Raw genomic sequence first — 20,326 nt, forward strand, 5'->3', positions numbered from 1 at the left:
CTATGAATCTATGACACTGGTTTAGCCATCCGTCATTAGATCAACTGGGCCATATTAGGCACAAGTTCATAGAATCATAGAATCTTACAGTGCAGAAGAGGCCATTTGGCCCATCGAGCCTGCACTGACTTTCCAAAAGAATATCTTCTTTCCCCCACCCTATCCCCATAACCCCACATATTTACCATGGCTAATTCTATCTAATCTACACATTTTGGGACACTAAGGGGTGATTTAGCATAGCCAGTCCACCTAACCCACACATCTTTAAACTGTTGGGGGAAATCGGAGCATGCGGAGGAAACCCAAGCAGACATGGGTTACAGGAATAGGACCTGGGTGAGATTATAGTCGGTGCAGACGCGATAGACTAAATGGCCTCCTTCTGCACTGTAGGAATTCTATGATTCTATGGATTTGATGATTTTTAAAGTCTGAACAGCTTTGATCCCCTTGTCTAAGGGAAGATACATTGGCATTGGAGGCAGTCCAGAGAAGATTCACGAGGCTGGGCCTGAACTCATTGGAGTTAAGAAGATTGAGAGGTGACCTTATTGAGACATACTTAGGAAGCTTGACAGGGCAGTTAGTGAGAGGCTGTTTCTACCTGAGGGAGAGTCTGGGATCAGAGTCAAAGAGGCAGGTTCAGTCAAGGCATTGAAGGGGGAATTAAACAATTATCTGAAAGAGTTGAATGTACAGGGTTACGGGGAGAAGGCCGGCAGAGTGGCACTAGCTTAACTGCTCATTCAGAGAGCTGGTGCATATAGGGTGGGCTGAATGGCCTCATTCAGCACAGTAACAATTCTGTGATTCTGTATTAAACACATTATAGTCCACCGGAATTTTTGCTTTTTGCCCAATCTATAAAGCAAGGTTGTTGTTGTCTGAGTTAGCAAACTGTATTTATTGTGGCACGGAACATTCACATGTTTGCCGATTGCACTAAACATCTTGCGTGATTCACTTTCCTGCGTATTTCCAGCTTTTGGTAGGTTTTCAGTTTATTGGATAAGGTCGGTCACTACAGTTTATGCCAATTCGGCAATTACTCTGCTTTACAAGTTAATATCCCAGCTATTTTCCCATTGGCCTGGATTAATCTTGTATGTTCGCCAATTTCATAAGGCTATTTAAATTCAGTGACACGGCAAGCAGGAAATGAGCTCCTATCAATACCACCCCAGGATCTGCAGCCTGGCCACATTGCGCCTTCCTGGGAAGCCGTTATCATCTCCATTTCGTGGAAGAGCAGGGACTGAGTGACGTCACTTGTTGTGTGTTAACCTACGGCCTGACTTGGTTCTTTTCATGAAAGTGAAGGTTGCAAATTGTTAATTCCCCATCCTCCATTCACGTCACCAATGGGTCTGAGATGGAGTTGGAGATTAGATGAACATCCCTAAAAGGAAGACAGTGCATCTCCCTCCTCTCCTGACATGCTTCTTGAGCTCAGCAGTCCGAGAATTCTAACGGGGATGTTGGCAGAGCTGCTTCACATCAGGATGTCCTGAGTGAGATGTGGAAGAATTCAAATTAGTGCAAAATGGATGTTTCGCCAATACAGATATAAAGGACAATAAACACATCTCTGATTTGCATCTTGTTAAAAACATTCTTCAAAGGAGGATACTGTCAGAAGTCTAGAAGTTCAGAAGAACCACATTTTGCAAAATGGGTGATAGACGTAATGAACGACAGTGACTGGACTTGTTTCCAATTCTTTTTTGGAACGTTAGCTTTTCTGAGCAGTCCAGTATTTATTGCCCATTCATAATTGCCATTGAGAAAGCAGTGTTAAGCCACTGCCTTGAACCATGATACTCCTTTTGGCATAGGTGCACCGATATTGCTATTATGGAGAGAATTCTGGGAATTTGATCCTTGGTGTGGTGACATAGTTCCAAGACAGGATGAAATGTGGCTTGGGGGGGAAATCGAAGTGGTAATGTTCCCATGCACATGTAGCCTTTGATTGTCCAGGTCATAGAGTCACAGAGGTTTGCAGCTTGGAAACAGTCCCTGCAGCCCAACTTGTCCATGTCGCCCAGTTTTTACCTCTAAGCTATTCCCAATTGCTCGCGTTTGGCCCAGATCCCTCCATACCCATCTTACCCATGTAACTGTCTGTATGCTTTTTAAAAGACAAAATTGTACATGCCTCTACTTATGTCTTTGGCAGCTTGTTCCAGACACTCAACAACACAAGGGGTAAAGACTGGGAGCTTAGAAAGCAATTTTGAAGGCCAAGTGTTAAATTTTGTATGATTGTAGAGGGTGAGTTAGCTACGCCAAAAAAAACTGTGCTGCACTTCAATTACTTTCCTAATGGCACAAGTATCACAGTAGTTAGCACTGCTGTCACAGAGCACCAGGGACCCCGGTTCAATTCCGGCCTCTGGTCACTGTCTGTGTGCAGTCTGCACGTTCTCTCCGAGTCTGCGTAGGCTTCCTCCGAGTGTTCCAGTTTCCTTCCCCATCCAAAGATATGCAGGTTGGATGGATTGATAATGGCAAATTTTCCCTTAGTGTCCAAAGATATGTAGAATAGGTGGACTTGTCATGGTAAATGCACAGAAGAGGGTAAATAGGCTGGAGAGGGTGGGCCTGGTTAAGATGCCCTTTTGGAGAGACAGTGCAAACTTGATGGGCTGGATGGCCTCCTTCTGCACTGTGAGGATTCTATAGCTCTATTTTATAGTTCTTTCACTGCTGATTAATCCTGAAACATTTCTTACTTCCCCTGAGTTGGATCCTGTTGCTTTCTGACATGATTGGTTTCCCAACGTCACATCTGAGATTTATTAACCTGCTCTTATCGACTTCATCAGATAAGGGAAAGAACAGTAAACTCCGTAAGGGGAGGGGTTTTGTTGATTTTCACCGAATGAAGGATAAAGACTTATGATCTTTCGGACCTGTTTACGCGCAACAAACACTGAACACTGAAAGAATGCTATCGGCTGATGGTTGTCTGATGGTTCTGAGCAACTAAAATTAATCTGTAAAATTCCAGTTAATCAAATTGTTTTCATTGTCAGTCTTGGAAGCAATGCTTTTTCTCTTCTGTGTGAGCATCACGAATGACAAGAACCATTTTGCATCATGGTTAGCAGTGGATCTGGGTGCCTTATGAGAAGAACCAATTACCACTGCAGTTAATTGTATCATTTTATCCATTCATGGGATGTGGACATGACTGGATAAACCAACATTTATCACCCAACCCCACCTGCCTTTGAGAAGGGGTGTCAACTTGAACCTCTGTAGACTCAGTGGGGTAGGGAAACTCACCATAATCCCAGATGACCACAGGCTGCTCTCCGCTTGATTTAATCTGAGGGTCACCAAACCTCAGGCGAGGGGCAAGGTTGAGAAGGCGGGGATTTCATGAATAACGTCAGCCGATACAGGAACTGAACCCACGCTGTTGGCATCACTTTGTATTACTAACCAGCCGTCCAGCCGACTGAGCTAACCGATGCCCGGTGTAAGTATGCACACAATGCTGTTAGGGAGGGAGTTCCAAGATTTTGAGCCAGCGACAGTGAAGGAACTATGATATATTTCTAGGTCAGGATGGTTTGTGACTTGGAGGGGAACAGTCAGGTGATGGTGTTCCCATGAGCCTGCTGCCCTTCTCCTTCTATATGGTAATGCTCATGGGCTTGGGAGATGCTGTTTATGAAGCCTTGGTGAGTTCCTGCAGTGCATTTTGTAGATGTTACACACGGCTGCCACTGAGCAGTGGTAGTAGAGGGGGTGAATGTTTGTAGATGGGGTGCCAATCAAGTGGGCTGCTTTATCCTGGCTGGTGTCATGTGAGTGATGTTGGAGCTGCACCTATCCAGGCAAGGGGAGAGTATCCAGAGACTATTTCCTCTGGTTGATGTAGCTGTTACTAGGGGGCATAAGTATAAGGTTCATGGTGGGAGATAGAGGAGGGATATTTGAGATAGGTTCTTTACTCAGAGAGTGGTTGGGGTGTGAATTGGACTGCCTGCTGTGATAGTGGTGCCGGACACTTTAGGAACTTTCAAGCGGCTATTGGATAGACACATGGAGCATTCCAGAATTATAGGGACTGGGATAGCTTGATCTTGGTTTCGGACAAAGCTCGGCACAACACTGAGGGCCGAAGGGCCTGTACTGTGCTGTACTGTTCTATTCCATCACACTTATTATAGATGGCAGACAGAATTTGGTGAGTCAGGAAGTGAGTCACTGGACCAGGGAAGAGGCTAGGAAGAATCCTAGCCTCTTCCCTGGTCCAGTAGCCACAGTATTTATGTGGCTAGTCCAGTTCCATTTCTGGTCAATTGGGTTACTAGTCCAGAGACAAAAGCGCCACACCATCAACACCCCCAGTGTCTGCCTGTTAAGATGTTATGAACAGTTCTGTCCTCAGGAACATGAATGAAATCCATAGCAGGAATTCTCCTGATTCCAATGTGTTGTACAGGTGGAATGCTGGGATCGGATTGGGTTGGCGGAGGCTGGAAAATGCAGCCCATCACCCTTGTTTTCACATCCCTCCATGGCCTCATCTCTTCCTAACCTCTTAGTTTTATCGGTCTTACAACTTCTGAGATCTCTGCATGACTCTCATTCAGTCCTCTCGAGCTCCCTGGATTTTGATCACTCCAGCACTAGCGGATGTGCTTTCAACTGCCTAGGCTCTGTGCTCTGGAATTCAATGTCGAGACCTTTTTATCTCTGAACCTTTCTCTCATCCTTTAAGACGCTCCTGAAAGCCAACCTCTTTGATTAAGCTTTTGGGGAGATGGTGGCGTAGTGATATTGTTACTGGACGAGTAACCCAGAGACCCAAGGTAATCCTCTGGGGACCCAGGTTCGAATCGCGGCAGGTGGTGAAATTTGGAATTCAGTAAAAATATTCTGGAATTAAGAATCTGCTAATGACTGTGATACAATTGTTTGGGACGACACAGGAGCACAGTGGTTAGCACAGCTGCTTCACAGCTCCAGGGACCTGGGTTCGATTCCTGCCTCCAGTCACCGTCTGTGTAGAGTTTGCACATTCCTCTTGTGTCTGCATGTGTTACCTCCGGGAGCTCTGGTTTCCTCCCACAGTCCAAAGATGTGTAGATTAGGTTGATTGGCCATGTTAAAATTGCCCCTTAGTATCTTGAGATGCGTAGGTTAGAGGGATTAGTGGGTAAAATATGTAAGGATACGGCAGTAGGGCCTGTGTGGGATTGTGGTTGGTGCAGACTCGATGGGCTGAATGGCTTTTTTCTGCCCTGTAGAGTTTCTATTTTATAAAAATTTTGATCAGTAGTCCTCATATCTCCTTATGCAAATTGGTGTCAAACCCTGTTCAGTAATAATTTTGAAAGCTGTTGTGTGGAGCAAGAACGGTTTTGTGTTTATCCCTGATGCTCTCCATGACAAGATAGCCTCCAAGTTAGAAGGTTCAGGTCCTGCAAACAAGGCGGGACTCCAGTACAAAACTGAGGGAATGCTGAACTGTCTTTCAGATTAGAAATTAAACCCGGCCTTGTCATCACTCTCAGGGGGACATAGAAGATCCCATGACAATGTTTTGATGAAGAGTAGGAGAGCTATTCCCAGCATTTTAGAACATAGAACATAGAAAAACTACAGCACAAGCAGGCCCTTCGGCCCACAAGTTGCGCCGATGATATCCAAAATAAATATGTTGACAATATTTATCCCTGAATCCGCATCATAAAATCAGAAAGAAGATTATCCGGTCATTATGACATTGCTGACTGTAGGAGTTAGCTGTGTACAAATTACATTACAACATTACAAAAAAGAAACGTCATTGGCTGTAAAATGCCGAAGGAAATCCATTTTTTCCTTTTATTTTATTCTACACAAGACAATAAAGACAGTGCATAAACTGTTGAGTATTTTCAAAATCTACTTGTAGACTTCCCACAACAACTTAGCATTCTTATTAATGTTAACATTATCAATGTAATTATCAAAGTGTAAACATCAGAGAAAGAATTAGCTTAGAGGTATCATCGATCAGAAATGAGTGAGTTAATTAGATGTGACCATGACCCTGGAATTTGATAGGTATCTTTCACATCTGACCTGGGCAGAGAGGATTAAAACTGGAATATCTCTCCCAGTTGGCGTTTCTCTCAACTGATGGGATCTGTCGGACAAATGTTTCTCATTCCTCTTCGTCATCCAGGCTTATGAGGATGCACCTGTAAGCTGCCTACCTGAGTGACTGTCTTTACAGATCATCTTCTCTGGAAGATTAAGCAGTAATGACGTCAACATATCAACTTATTTCCCTCAGTGACTTTGCCGCTGGAGCATTCCATATCTTCCATTCTCTATATGGAAAAATTCAATGATTTTCCCCCATCCCGTCTCTAGCCACGTTGTCTGCTGCTTGATACATTGCCAATTATTTTCAGACTACAACAAATCATCTCCAGTACATCCCAAGTAGGGTGTCGTATTCCAAACCTCCTAATTTCCCTCTTAAACCATTTTGGGGACTCTTCACTCAAGTCAATTAATTTGTAGATTGTGACGTAGAATCATAGAACCCTACAGTGCAGAAGGGGCCCTTCGGCCCATCGAGTCTGCACCGAACACAATCCCAACCAGGCCCTACCCCCATATCCCTACATATTATACCCACTAATCCTTCTAACTTATGCATCCCTGGACTCTAAGGGGCAATTTCTTAGTGTGGCCAATCAACCTAACCCTCACATCTTTGGACTATGGGAGGAAGCCGGAGCACCCGGAGGGAACCCACGCAGACACAGGGCGAATGCGCAAACTCCACACAGACAGTGACCCGAGCCAGGAATCGAACCCAGGCCTCTGGAGCTGTGAAGCAGCAGTGCTAACCACTGTGCTACCGTGCCACCCACATTACACCAGAGCTCAAAATCCTGGGCTGATGTTAATCTGATTCCCCAAATGTGGTCCAAATCCAGGAAGGGGGCAAAAAAGAAACCTGCTTGAAAACATTAGGTATTAAGAACTTGTCTACTTCTGAGTTCAAGGCTCACACTTTTTGTGACCTAATTTGATTGGAGAAAATCATCACATTTGACGGAGTGAATGGTTTCCAACATTACAGATTTCCAACGGAACTTTTAAGGGAAGCATTCATTCATAGAAATGGTTTGGAAAATAAAAGAAAATGTTTAGTTTCAGGCCAAATATTTATATTAATTGTTAAGACCAAAGTAGAGTGGGTTTGTAATTGGTTAGAAATCTGATTTAAATTCTCTGTCCCTAATTAACCTCATTGGTGTGAGAACCCAGCGAGCATGTTTTTTTAAACAACTGTTGGTTTTCCATTTAGGTTCACCAATATTTTCAACCCATCCTTCATCGCCTGAAGCACATTTGTCAGATAGTCCTTCACATCTTGCATACGTTGAGTTAAGTTGGCAGGAGAGGTAATGTTATAGCTTTCCAATTGATGGGTGGCATCGTGGTATATCTGGTCCAGATGGTGAGCGATCTGGGTCTTGTTCAGGTTGTGACGTTTGAGCTCTTTGTGAACTGTCTTCAGTTTCTGGTGAATGGCAGCCACCGTATCATTACCAATGGCCTCCTGTAGCTGTTCCCCAGCATCCACCAACTTTTCATGGAGCAAAGAGGTCTTGTTTATAAAATGCTGAGTGAGGGACTGCCCCTTCCATGTGAATTCTTCAGATAAGGAGTACATTCGCTTTATTGAATTCTCAATCAATTCACTGAAAAGTTCTTCAATAATGGATAGGTTTGCCCTTGTTAGGAAACAAAATGCCAGAGCCACGTTTTACATTGACAAACATAAAAGCTACAACACAGAAATAGGTCAATAAGACCAACATGGGCAGTGCAGAGGTTACCATGCTGCCTCACAGTGCCAGGGACCCGGGTTCAATCCCAGCCTTGGGCCACTGTCTGTATAGAGTTTGCACATTCTCATTGTGTCTGCGTGTGTTTTCTCCGGATGCTCCGGTTTCCTCCCACACTCCAAAGATGTGCAGGTTAGGTTGATTGGCCATGGTAAATGGACCCCTGAGTGTCCGGGAGATTTGTAGGGTTGATAATTGGGGTTACTGGGGTAGAGCCTGGGTGGGATTGTGGTCAGTGCAGACTCGACGGGCCAAATGGCCTCCTTCTGCACCATGGGATTCTATGACACATTTATGTTTATACTCCAAACCAGACTTGTCCTACCCTGCCCCCATATCCCTCCGTTCCATTCCTCTTCAAACGTGAAACAAACCTTTCCTTAGTTTACTCAATCTATTTTTCAGACGTTGCTTTGTTTCTTTAGCTTACTTGATGCACATACACTAGAAGGTAGACAAAGGATGGTTTTGTGCCTGTTTTTGGACATGGAGTCGTGCGGCAGTGATTCCAGACCTGCAACGCACCTTTGTTTGCAAGAGGAATACCATTGCTGTTCCCCCTACCTTTCAGAGTCTTTGTGTGGCCAGCTCACCCAATACCTGTGAAGATTCAGGAACCTTCCCTGCCACACCCTGAAACTTACCACAACCTTCCCCTGCCCTGCTCTGCCCCAACCCCCTAAAAAAAACCACAGAATTTCCACAACTATTGTAATCGCTCAATGTGATCAAAATTCAGCTTGCTGGCAAATTGGGTGATTGTCCCTTTGACTAATGCTACTGGTGGGGCTTCCTCTTGTAGTTTTAAAGTTTATTTATTAGTGTCACAAGTAGGCTTACATTAACGCTGCAATGAAGTTACTGTGAAAATCCCCTCGTCGCCACACTTTGGCGCCTGTTCGGGTACACTGAGGGAGAATTTAGCATGGCCAATGCACCTAACCGGCACATCTTTCGGATTGTGGGAGGAAACCGGAGCACCCAGGCGAAACCCACGCAGACATGGGGAGAATGTGCAGACTCCACATGGACAGTAATTCAAGCCGGGAATCGAACGTGGGTCCCTGGCGCTGTAAGGCCGCAGTGCTAACCACTGTGCCATGGTGCCACCCCAGCTACTGAATGCATGTTCTTCGGTGAGTGTGCTCTTTGGCAAGTGAGTAGGGAATGCATTTTGCCGGAACATGTGCACTGCAAGTTTGGAATTCACGGGTCGATTTAGCAAGAACAGCTGACTGACCTCACAGTCCAAACAGGTGGAAAAGTCCTAGTGACACAGAACCATGGGCTGCAACCAGCAAAATAACAGAGAATGCAGAAATAATAACCAATTAATAACCTGGCTGGAATTTTCTGGCGGTTCACACCAACAGGATTTTCTGATCTCGCTGCCGTGAATGGAGATTTGGTTGGGCGCCGAATTCTCCGTCCTCGCTTGCAGCAACAGCGGGGCATGAACAGCTGGAAAATCCCTGCCCCTATGTTTGAGAGAGACTGTAGTGTTCTTGAAAGGACAGTGAAGTGAGCAACAAACTGAATTCTGATTGTTAGGGAGTTGCAGTGAGCACAGTTCCTATCCTTGATTTTAAGGTAACCACATTAAATGTGATTTACAATTACATGTTTAGGATAGGAGTTGGCAAAACTTTGTAGCAGACAAATATATTCATTATGGTGAAAGAGTCAAACGCTAAGGGATACAATGTCAAACCGTCAGGGGCTGCAGGGTGGCACAGTGGTTAGCACTGCTGCCTCACAGCGCCAGGGACCCTGGTTCGATTCCCGGCTTGGGTCACTGTCTGCAGTCTGCACGTTCTCCCTGTGTCTGCGTGGGTTTCCTCTGCCCGCTCTGGTTTCCTCCCCCAGTTCAAATGACGGGCTGGTTAAGTGCATTGGTCACGCTAAATTCTCCCTCAGCGTACCCGAACAGAGTGCAGCGACTAGGGGATTTTCACAGTAGCTTCATTGCAGTGTTAACGTAAGCTTACTTGTGACACTAATAAATAAACTTAAAACGTAACATAAGATAACCGCTCTAAAGTTTACATGATTCGGACGGGAATTGGCAAAATTTGTACTGGACAAATTTGTTCATTATGGTGAAAGAGTCAAACACTAAGGGACACAATGTCAAAACTAGAAATAAGAGTGAACTCAGGTGAAACATTCTCATTAGAAAGTGATTGCGTTAATAGTAATAAATGTTCTCCAAGCCAGTGGTGCCCATCAATGATTCTTTTACAAAAAAGTATTGAAAGAGAGAAGTTGGGAGATAAAATATGATCAGGAATGGAAAGATATGGTGGTGTTAATGTTGCTAAATACTTTAACAGTAATAGTGAGATAGGGCATGTCGGTGATCCAGCTTTCGGGGTCGTTTTTACATCTTACAGTGCAGAAGGAGGCCATTTGGCCCATCAGATCTACACCGGCCACAATCCCACCCAGCCCCATCTCTGCAACCCCATGCATTTACCCTAACTAGTCCCCCTGGTACTAGGGGGCAATTTAGCACAGCCAATCCACCTAACCCGCATATCTTTGGACTGGCATTTGTTTGGGTTTCCTCAAGATTGCTGGAATTTTAGTCCAGAAACAGAGCAGCCACATGGATTGAAAAGAACGTAGGAGGTAGGAATAGGCCATTCGGCCCATTGAGCCTGCTCTACTATTCAATTAGACCATGGCCAATCACTTTCCTAGACGGTCTCCATATCCCTTGATGTCATTAGTATCCAGAAATCTAATTGAATTCTATCTTTAACATGCTCAATGACTGAGCTTTCTCTGGGGTAAAGAATTCCAAAGATTTATAACCCTCTGAATGAAGAAATTCCTAAATGACATACCTCCTATTCATAGAATCATAGAACCCTACAGTGCAGAAAGAGGCCCTTCAGCCCATCAAGTCTGTACTAAACATAATCCCACCCAAGCCCTACCCCCATATTATACCCACTAACCCATACATCCCTGGACACTAAGGGGTAATTTCTTAGCATGGCCAATCAATCTAACCTGCACATCTTTGGACTGTGGGAGGAAACCAGAGTACCCGGAGGAAACCCACGCAGGCACGAGGAGAATGTGCAAACTCCACACAGACAGTGACCCGAGCCGGGAATTGAACCCAGGACCCTGGAGCTGTGAAGCAGCAGTGCCAACCACTGTGCTACCATGGTGCCCTGTACGTACGCCCGTACCGTATTCTGAGACTGTGCCCCCTGGTTCTAGACTCACCATGTGGAGTTGCCAGCGTTGGACTGGGGTAAACACAGTAAGAAGTCTCAGAACACCAGGTTAAAGTCCAACAGGTTTATTTGGTAGCAAAAGTGGCTTTTGCTACTGAATAAATCTGTTGGACTTTAACCTGATGTTGTGAGACTTCTTACAGTCTAGATTCATCAGCCAGGGGAAACATGTCATCTACATCCACCCTGTCACCACCTTTAAGAATTTTGCAACTTTCAAGGAGATCACTTCTTACTGTTCAGAATTTAACATCAATCTCTCCTTATAATATAATCCCTGCCCTGGGATAATCAGTAACCACTCACTGCACTCCCTCCAAGACAAGTATTTCCTTCCTTGGATAAGGAAACCAAAACTGTACACAAAGCTCTGGCTGTGGTCTTACCAAAGCTCTGTAAAATTGAAGACATCTTTATTTATTCCTGAACTCAAATCCCCTTATGATGGAAGCCATTGGGGCAGTAGGCTGGCATAGTGGTTAGCACTGCTGCCTCATAGCACCAGAGACCCGGGTTCAATTCCGGGTCTTAATTCAATCACTGTCTGTGCAGTGTTTGCATATTCTCTCGCGTGGGTTTCCTCCGGGTGCTCTGGTTTCCTCCCACAGTCCAAAGATGTGCAGGTTAGGTTGATTGGCCATGCCTCTAGTGTCAGGAAATTAGCAGGGTAAATATGTGGGGTTACGGGAATAGGGGCTGGGTGGGATTGTGGTCGGTGCAGGCTCGATGGGCTGAATGGCCTCCTGCTGCACTGTTAGGGTTCTATGGGATTCTATGATTTGCCCTCCATGGGTGATCTCCTGCCTAACGCACCCGTTGACGAGGTAATCTGCCCTCCCACGTAGACCCAACTAACCTATATTACTCTGACAGCAAAAAGAGCAACTTGTATCAATATACCAGCTTTAAATTAGTAAATAGCTCATGTACCACAGGGTGAAGTCATACAGGAGTATGGGGATAAAGGTGATGACTTCATAGAATCCCTACAAGGAGGCCCTTCAGCCCATCAAGCTGCTTCACGAACAGAATCAAACAGAACTTGATAGCAAGCCGTGGACGGAGATATCAGGACTTACAACCAAAGGTTTGGTCAAAAAAACAAGTTTAAAGGAATGTCTTAAAGTGGAGAGAGAGAGAGCGAGAGGGAATGGAATTCTCTGGTTCCGGTTGCCACGGGAATTGTAGCGGATGGGGGAGGGGTCACACAAAGGTCTGTTGACTTTGGGTTGTCTTGGGGTGAGCGCAGCCGGAAAATCCATATCCCGGAGAGTTAGAACCACAACCTGAAGATGTTTCCTTTGATGATTTTAATAACTGGTAGCCAACTACTTACATTATTGTTTTTCCAATCTCAGTCTGGACCAAAGCTCCAACACCAATGGAGGCCACATCATTGCCTATATTCGATAGGTCCCAGTAGACCTGTCGCAAGTGTACAGATGTGTTGGGTTTAGATTCACCCGGGGGGATGGCAGCGCCCCAGGTACCTGTGCAAGAAAAGAGGCGGAGGAAGCAGGCTGTTTAGCGGTGTTTTTTATGATTACTGTGTAGACCATGCCAATCGTTACCACCCCATTACTAAAACCTGTCTTCCCAGCCCCCACCCACCCCCCCCATTTTCTCCTCGTCCGAAGACCTGGGCAGGGATTTTGAGGATAGAGGGGTTTCCCATTCCACCATCCAAAGGCCCTGTCCGTCCAAAACTGTCCATCCCATGGGCTGCTGGCAGATCTTTCCCCCACCCCACCCCCATTACTCAGGAGGTGATCCCACCTTGGAGAGATTCCGGACAATCTGACCGGCAGGAGGATCCTTAGTCCTTGCAGCAGAGGGGCTACAGTGGACAGGAATGGGAGTGAGCCCGGAATTCCAGGAAGAGCGAGTTTTGGAGACCTCAGGGCATGAAGCCTCGGTGGGGGGGGGGGGGGGGGGGGGGGGGGTGGTCAGTGGGGAGGTTGGAGTGTCAGGGCAGAGGCTGGGGTGGTGTGAGGGTGGTCATCCTTCCGTGTGGTTGTAGAAGATGTGGAGATGCCGGCGTTGGACTGGGGTAAACACAGTAAGAGGTCTCACAACACCAAGTTAAAGTCCAACAGGTTTATTTGGTAGCACAAGCCACTAGCTTTTAGAGTGCTGCTTCTTTGTAGTAAGTGGGAGCTCTGTTCACAAACAGGGCATATAAAGACACAAACTCAATTTACAAAATAATGAGTAGAGAGTGTTTCTCTCCATTCACATTGTCTATACCTTTGAGACTTGATTACCTGTAAAGATTCGCATTCCAACCATTATTTTGTAAATTGTGTGTCTTTATATGCCCTGTTTGTGAACAGAACTCCCACTTATTGACAAAGGAGCAGCACTCTGAAAGCTAGTGGCTTGTGCTACCAAATAAACCTGTTGGCCTTTAACCTGGTGTTGTGAGACTTCTTACACTGTAGAAGATCTCAGGGCACCATTTTGAAGAGCAGTAAAGGGGAGTTCTCACTAGCAGTCTGGCCAATATCTACCCTTAATCAACCACCAAATCAGATCACATGGTCATTATTACATGACTGTTGGAGTTTGCTGAGTGTAAATTGGTTGCAGTGACTATACATCTAAACACATGTTTCATTTTGGGATACCTGGTCAACATGAAATGTGCTACTTAAATAGAGTCTTTTGTCTTTTCTTTTTCACCTGATGTCCATGGACATACCCTCTAGCCGAGGGTGCAGGGTAGCAATGAGGAACACAAAACCCTTGCTCCATCTAGCTGAGGATCACTAGAATGGCAACGAATCAACCGGCCAATCACCTCCAGCCTAACTCTGTCACATGTTAGGTGACCTGAGGAGATCGTGGTGGTGTCATCACTGGATTAGTAATCCAGAGACCCAACGCTCAGGTTCGAATCCCACTGCGGAAGATGATGAAATTTGAATTCAATATAAAATCTGGAATTAAGAACTGATGATCATGAAATCATTGTCAATTGTCGTAAAACCAGCTGGTTCACTTATGCCCTTTAGGGAAGGAATTCTGCTGTCCTTACTGGGTTTGGCTTACATGTGACTCCAGAGCCACAGCAATGTGATTATGTCTTAAGTGCCCTCTAAAACGGCCTAGCAAACCATTCAGTTCAGGGGCAATTAGGGATGGGCAATAAATACTGGCCCAGCCAGCGATGCCCATGTCCCATGAACGAATATTTTAAAAATGATCATACCAAGACTATTTTAAACTGGCCACACAAGAGGTGCCTGAGGAGGAGGCTTTGATCAACTTCTGTTTCTCCGACAGAGAGACACTCCCACTAGACCCGGCACATTTAACAATGTAACTGCAGTCATAACCTCAATGGATAACTGAAAGGAAAAGGGCTCCTTTCTGCTCTTCAGCATGGTAATGTATATAGGAGGGAACTTTACTTTGCACCTGGACCATTCTATGCAGAGCTAGCTGAATGCTCACAGATAGTGCAAAACGTGGAGAAATGATCGATTCCTGAACTAACATCCCTCAAGTATGGGAGAATTGAGACCGAGTTCTGTTGCACATTGGTGTAGAGCACAGATATTGTTATGTATTCTGTTCCTATTTCTAATGCCATTAACACCCTGGCAATCTGCCGATGCAATATGTTGCTGTGATATTCACTTTTCCACATCCCATGTTTTTGTTTTAGTTGTGTTTTGTGCTGGTTTAATAAGTTTTCTTTTACCTGTGACCACAAGGAACATCAAGGTAACTGCAAGTGCCTTCATGATGGTGTCAAGCCTTCAAACCTGTGTAAACAGTTGGCGAATTGAATGGCTTTAATCATTAGATTCAGAATGATTTACAGAATAGAGAGTTCATTATCAACAATATAATTCATTGACAACCTAACCAAAGAAATCATAGAACTAAATTATTCATGAAATTTATTGTGCATGGTGGCACAGGGGTTAGCACTGCTGCCTCATAATGCCGGGGACCTGGGTTCAATTCCCGGCTTGAGTCACTGTTTATGCGGAGTTTGCACATTCTCCCCGTGTCTGCGTGGGTTTCCTCTAGGGGCTCTGGTTTCCTCCCACTGTCCAAAAGATGTGCTGGATAGATGCATTGGCCATGTAAACTTCTCCCTCAGTGTACCTGAACAGGTGCCGGAATGTGGCTACTAGTGTGGCAACAGAAACTTCATTGCAATGTTAATGTAAGCCTAGTTGTGACACTAATTTAGAAAAAAACTTACTGGCATAGCTCACTGGAAGCTGATAGAAGATAAATAAGTTCCCAAGCTTTGGAACACATCCTTCTGTCATTTTCCTACCATTTCTTTTGAATAATCAACCTTTACAGTTTCATTTTCTGCCCATCCTTTTAATTTTTCAGACATTTCTTTCTCGGCACGTCAAACTTCTCTTTTCCCTAAAAATTCAGTTCTTCCTACAATAATAGCAAAATGCTGAACATGCTGCAGTGAAAACAGAGAGTTCTGGAAAATTTTTGCCAGTCTGGCAGCATCTGTGGAGAGAGAAACAAAGTTAACGATCGGAATTTTCCAGGCCCGCCAATGCAGACTGTGGTTTCAATGGCTCGCCAGCCCCGTCGCAGGGGGAATTCACCTCCAGAGGGGAGGGGGGGCTGGAAAATTCCTTGTGAGTCCGTGTGACTCTTCCTCAGGAGATCCCAAGTTCCAAAGAAGAATCAGGTGGGACACCAAACATTATTAGTGACAGGTTCAGAAATATTATCAATGAATTAGGGACTGGGCTGTTCTCCTGAGTTTGATAACGAACCGTGAACCTTGAGCATAGGTAGCTTCACATTTCAAAGATAAATGCCTTTCAGGCAAAGCATGACCTCAGTTCCTTACATTGTTAGTAAAATTGGGCAAATCATAACAGTTGCAAGCATTAAAGTGCATTTAAATTTTTACTCCAACCTTAAAGTTACAAAGTCAGAATGGACTGGCCAAACCCAAATCCATTTGTTGTTTGTTCCAAAAACCAAATTCAAATTAAACCCAATTCCTGGTCCCCACAAGGGGGATAAACATGATCCAAGCTGACAAGATAAGGCGTCACACCCCCACCTTGGGCTTGATCCAAAGCTTGATTTGTAATGTTGGTACCATTCTGCGACCAGTAGCTAAGCAGCTTGGAGTACCTGGCTCTGACTGCCAATCTTGACCAGATAGAGAGGTCAGTGCTTGTTTAGAGGAGGGTGCAGAACTCCCAGTTGTTAGGAGTTACTCACAGTTTAACTGCAATCTCTAGATATTCAATTGGCAATGTGTCAAATCAAGTAGTCAAAAGTTCCGAGGTCCCCCAGGAGTTGGTATTGACTTTGACACCATTACAGGGCAGCACAGAGGTCTCAAAGCCCCCTGGAAATTGAGAATGCTTTCTCGAGAGACCCTCATACCACCCTGCTGTAGAATCAGACTAGATATTGTAACACCTGCTTTGCTGTGAAGCAGCAGTTGCTTTGCAGTAACATCGGATAGTGGTTAGCACTGCTGCCTCATAGCACCAGAGATGCGGGTTCGCTTCCCAGCTTGGGTTCATTGTCTGAATGGAGTTTGCACATTCTCCCCGTGTCTGCATGGGTTTCCTCCGTATGCTCCAGTTTCCTCACACAGCCCAACGATACACAAGTTAGGTTGATTTGCCATGACAAATTGACCTTTAGTATCAGGGGGTTAGTGAGTTAAACGGATAGGATTGTGGGGATGGAGCCTGAGTGGGATTGTGGTCAGTGAAAACTCGATGGGCTGAACAGCCTCCATCTGCACTGTAGGGATTCTATGGATTGTCTTATGGCTAGACCCTTTATCTCACACACCTTTCATATGAAACTAGTTTGTTTGCATTATTTGAAATGCAGGAATTTGAAGTAACTAATATCTTGTTGGTGAAATTTGTGTTGGACTCACTCAGCACACTGTCCTCACAAATTAATCCTAAGCGGAATCAACTGAATAAAAATAATTGCTACTTTTCTCAATGCATGCCCTTTAAACAGTTGATTTTGTCTATCTAGAAATCTGTAATCATACGGAATACAATTTAGACATTACATTGCGGCACGAAGGTTAATTTCTTTGTCATTTTATCTAATTGTACAACGAGCTGTTGTTTTCTCTCTGAACTCAGAGAATCCCCTCGATTAATCATAGAATCTTACAGTGCAGAAAGAGGCCCTTCGGCCCATCGAGTCTGCAACAAACACAATCCCACCCAGGCCCTACCCCCATATTATACCCACTAATCCCTCTAACCTACACATCTCTGGACACTAAGGGGCAATATCTTAGCATAGCCAATCAACCTAACCTGCACATCTTTGGACTGTGGGAGGAAATCGGAGTACCCGGAGGAAACCCACACAGACACGAGGAGAATGTGCAAACTCCACACAGGCAGTGACCCAAGCCGGGAATCGAACGCAGGACCCTGGAGCTGTGAAGCAGCAGTGTTAACCCCCGTGCTACCGCGCTGCCCTGTCTGTACGATTAACTGCAGAACCATAAGAAGGTTTTTAGGGGAGTCGACACAGGAATAGGGAGTCAGGATGCTTTCTCCCTGCTCTGGAAGATGTGCGACAATCGTATTGCCACGGGCTTGGAATAACTAACTCCACCCATGCCAGTTACAAGACCAGGGAGTTTCCCAGTCTAGATGGCTTATAGCCATAGTGGGAATTGGGCCAAAGAACAATTTTGGGACCTGAACAAAACTGGACATTAAGAAGGGCTTTTCACTGAAACAACACAAGCAACAACTTCTTCTTACAATTTTGCTAGTCTTTCCGCATTGCATTGTAAACCTCAGGAACACATGAGAGGCATCTCTTACCTGCTCCAAATTAGTCCTCCTATCTCTGTGTGTCTGCTTCCGAATCCTCAGATTTCTCAGATTTATTAACTTGATGTTATCTTGTATATCCGATAAGGGAAGGAGCAGTTAACTAACTGGGGTTACATATTTCTTTCATGTGGAAATCTAGGGTCAAGGATCACAAATTTTGGCCACTCAGTGTTTGTCCAGCAAACATTCACAGAACAAAGTTACTGGTTAATAATGCCTGTCTAATCTCACTGAACAGTAAACTAATTACCTCTGTGGTCAGTTGTAGCTGTATCTGATTGTAAAGTTGCTACATACAGCCTTGCACATGCGGTACGCCCATAGTTTGAGTGAATGTTCCTGAAAACTATTTTCAAAAATGGAAGTAGGACATCGATGTAATTTTTCCAGCTCACTCTGCTACTTTCCCTTCTCTCCTGCATACAGACAAAATCCCGGGTAAGAAGAAGGTGCCCCCTGACTGCGGGGGGTGAAAGTTGGGGTTCAGGGAGATCAGGGCTGGCCCGGGGTAGGGGGACGGGATATTGGGGTTTGCCCAGGGAGGTCTGTGAGGCCAGGAATTGAGGGGTAGGGAGGAAAGGGGGGTGTCGCTGGGCTGGCCAGCAATCAGGAGGCCAGCAACGCGGGACTACTGCGCATGCGCCAATCTCGGTGCTGACAGATGGGTGCATGTGTAGTGGCCCACTCAGCGCTATGCTGCCAGACTATCCAGTGGGAATAGGCCCCCACTCACTGATTATCATATAGAATCCCGCTAGGGCACTCTGCAGTGCACAGAGTATCTGAAATTCAGTTTTACTCCAGTTTACTCCAGCACTTAAAACTGTTTTAGGAGAATCGCCCCAGATATTTTTCACTGAATTCAAATTTCACCACCTGCCCCGGCTGGGATTCGAACCCAGAACATTAGTTGAGTTTCTGGATCAATAGGCTAGAGATAGTTCCATGTCATTGCCTCCCCTCAATTCATAACAAGTTACAGTTAATGTTTAATCATTAATATATATAGAAACATACATAGCGGATAGAAGCAGCAGTAGGCCATTTGGCCCTTCGAGCTTTCTCTGCCATTCATTATGATCATGGCTGATCATCAGATTCAATATCCTTAACCGTATCTCCCTCATCCCCCTCTACTTCCATATTTCTTGACACCTTTAACCCCAAGACCTATATCTAATTTTTTTCTTGAAATCAGGCATTTTGCCTCAGCTACTTTCTGTGGTAGTGAATCCACTCTCCGGGTGGAGAAATTTCTCCTCGGCTCAGTCCTGAAACGTTTACCCTTTTTCCTGAAACTATGACCCCTTGTTCTGGACTCCCCCCACCATCGGGAACATCTGACAAATTTACTGGAGTTCTATGAGGATGTGTCTAGGGCGGTGGATAGAGGAGAGCCGGTGGATGTGGTCTTTCTGGATTTTCAGAAGGCGTTTGACAAGGTACCTCACAAGAGGTTATTGCAGAAGGTCGAGGGACATGGAGTTGGGGGTAGGGTGTTAGCGTGGATAGAGGATTGGTTGTCAAATAGGAGGCAGAGAGTGGGGGTTAATGGGTGCTATTCGGATTGGCGGATGGTGACTAGTGGGGTGCCCCAGGGGTCGGTGCTGGGGCCTCAGCTATTTACCATTTATATAGATGATCTGGAGGAGGGAACCGAGTGCAGGGTGTCGAAATTTGCTGATGACACCAAGATTGGGGGAACGGCAAATTGTGCGGAGGGTGTGGAGAGTCTGCAGAAGGATCTAGATAGGCTGGGCGAATGGGCCAGGAAATGGCAAATGGAATTTAATGTTGGCAAGTGTGAGGTGGTCCACTTTGGTAGGAAGAATGGTAGGAAGGACTATTCCTTACGTGGCGAAAAACTGCAGCAGGCGACGGTGCAGAGGGACCTCGGGGTCCTTGTGCATAAGTCGCAAAAACCCAGCTTGCAGGTGCAGCAGGTGGTCAGGAAGGCAAATGGGATGCTGGCCTTCATAGCGAGGGGGATTGAATATAAAAGTAGGGAGGTCTTGCTGCGGCTGTATAGGGCATTGGTGAGGCCACAGCTGGAGTACTGTGTGCAGTTTTGGACGCCGCACCTGCGCAAAGATATTTTGGCCTTGGAGGGAGTGCAGAGGAGGTTTACTAGGCTGATACCGGAGTTGAGGGGGTTGAGCTATGAGGAGAGGCTGAATAAACTAGGCTTGTACTCGTTAGAGTTTAGAAGAATGAGGGGAGATCTCATTGAGACGTATAAGATGATGAATGGGATGGATAGGATAGAGGTGGAGAGACTCTTCCCGCTCAAAAAAGACAGTAGGACCAGGGGGCACAGCCTCAAGATAAAGGGGGGCGGTTTAGAACGGAGTTGAGGAGG

The 20,326-nt window shown here is 45.4% G+C and overlaps 1 protein-coding gene across 1 annotated transcript; it reads right to left on the reverse strand.

The window, feature by feature from the left end:
- Nucleotides 1–7,194: 7,194 nt before the first annotated feature.
- LOC145359904 (uncharacterized) lies at nt 7,195–18,054 on the reverse strand. The gene is made up of 4 exons (XM_080214747.1): nt 17,956–18,054; nt 14,835–14,898; nt 12,465–12,618; nt 7,195–7,763 (listed from the first exon to the last, which is right to left on the reverse strand). Exons 2-4 carry the CDS (start codon nt 14,875–14,877, stop codon nt 7,307–7,309), a joined length of 654 nt encoding a protein of 217 aa, XP_080070873.1. The 5' UTR covers nt 14,878–14,898; nt 17,956–18,054; the 3' UTR covers nt 7,195–7,306.
- Between the last annotated feature and the right edge of the window lie 2,272 nt (nt 18,055–20,326).

Source organism: Carcharhinus amblyrhynchos, chromosome 29, assembly GCF_965287045.1.
Source record: "Carcharhinus amblyrhynchos chromosome 29, sCarAmb.v2.hapA, whole genome shotgun sequence".
NCBI lineage: Eukaryota > Metazoa > Chordata > Chondrichthyes > Carcharhiniformes > Carcharhinidae > Carcharhinus > Carcharhinus amblyrhynchos.

Bases quoted from the DNA above. Each gene is read 5' to 3' on its own strand.
- LOC145359904 (XM_080214747.1), bottom strand. From the start codon at position 14,877: ATGAAGGCACTTGCAGTTACCTTGATGTTCCTTGTGGTCACAG. The intron at 12,619-14,834 runs GTAAAAGAAAAC...TTTCTTGCACAG, and splicing joins GATGTTCCTTGTGGTCACAG to GTACCTGGGGCGCTGCCATC. The intron at 7,764-12,464 runs GTAAGTAGTTGG...TTTCCTAACAAG, and splicing joins GAGATTGGAAAAACAATAAT to GGCAAACCTATCCATTATTG.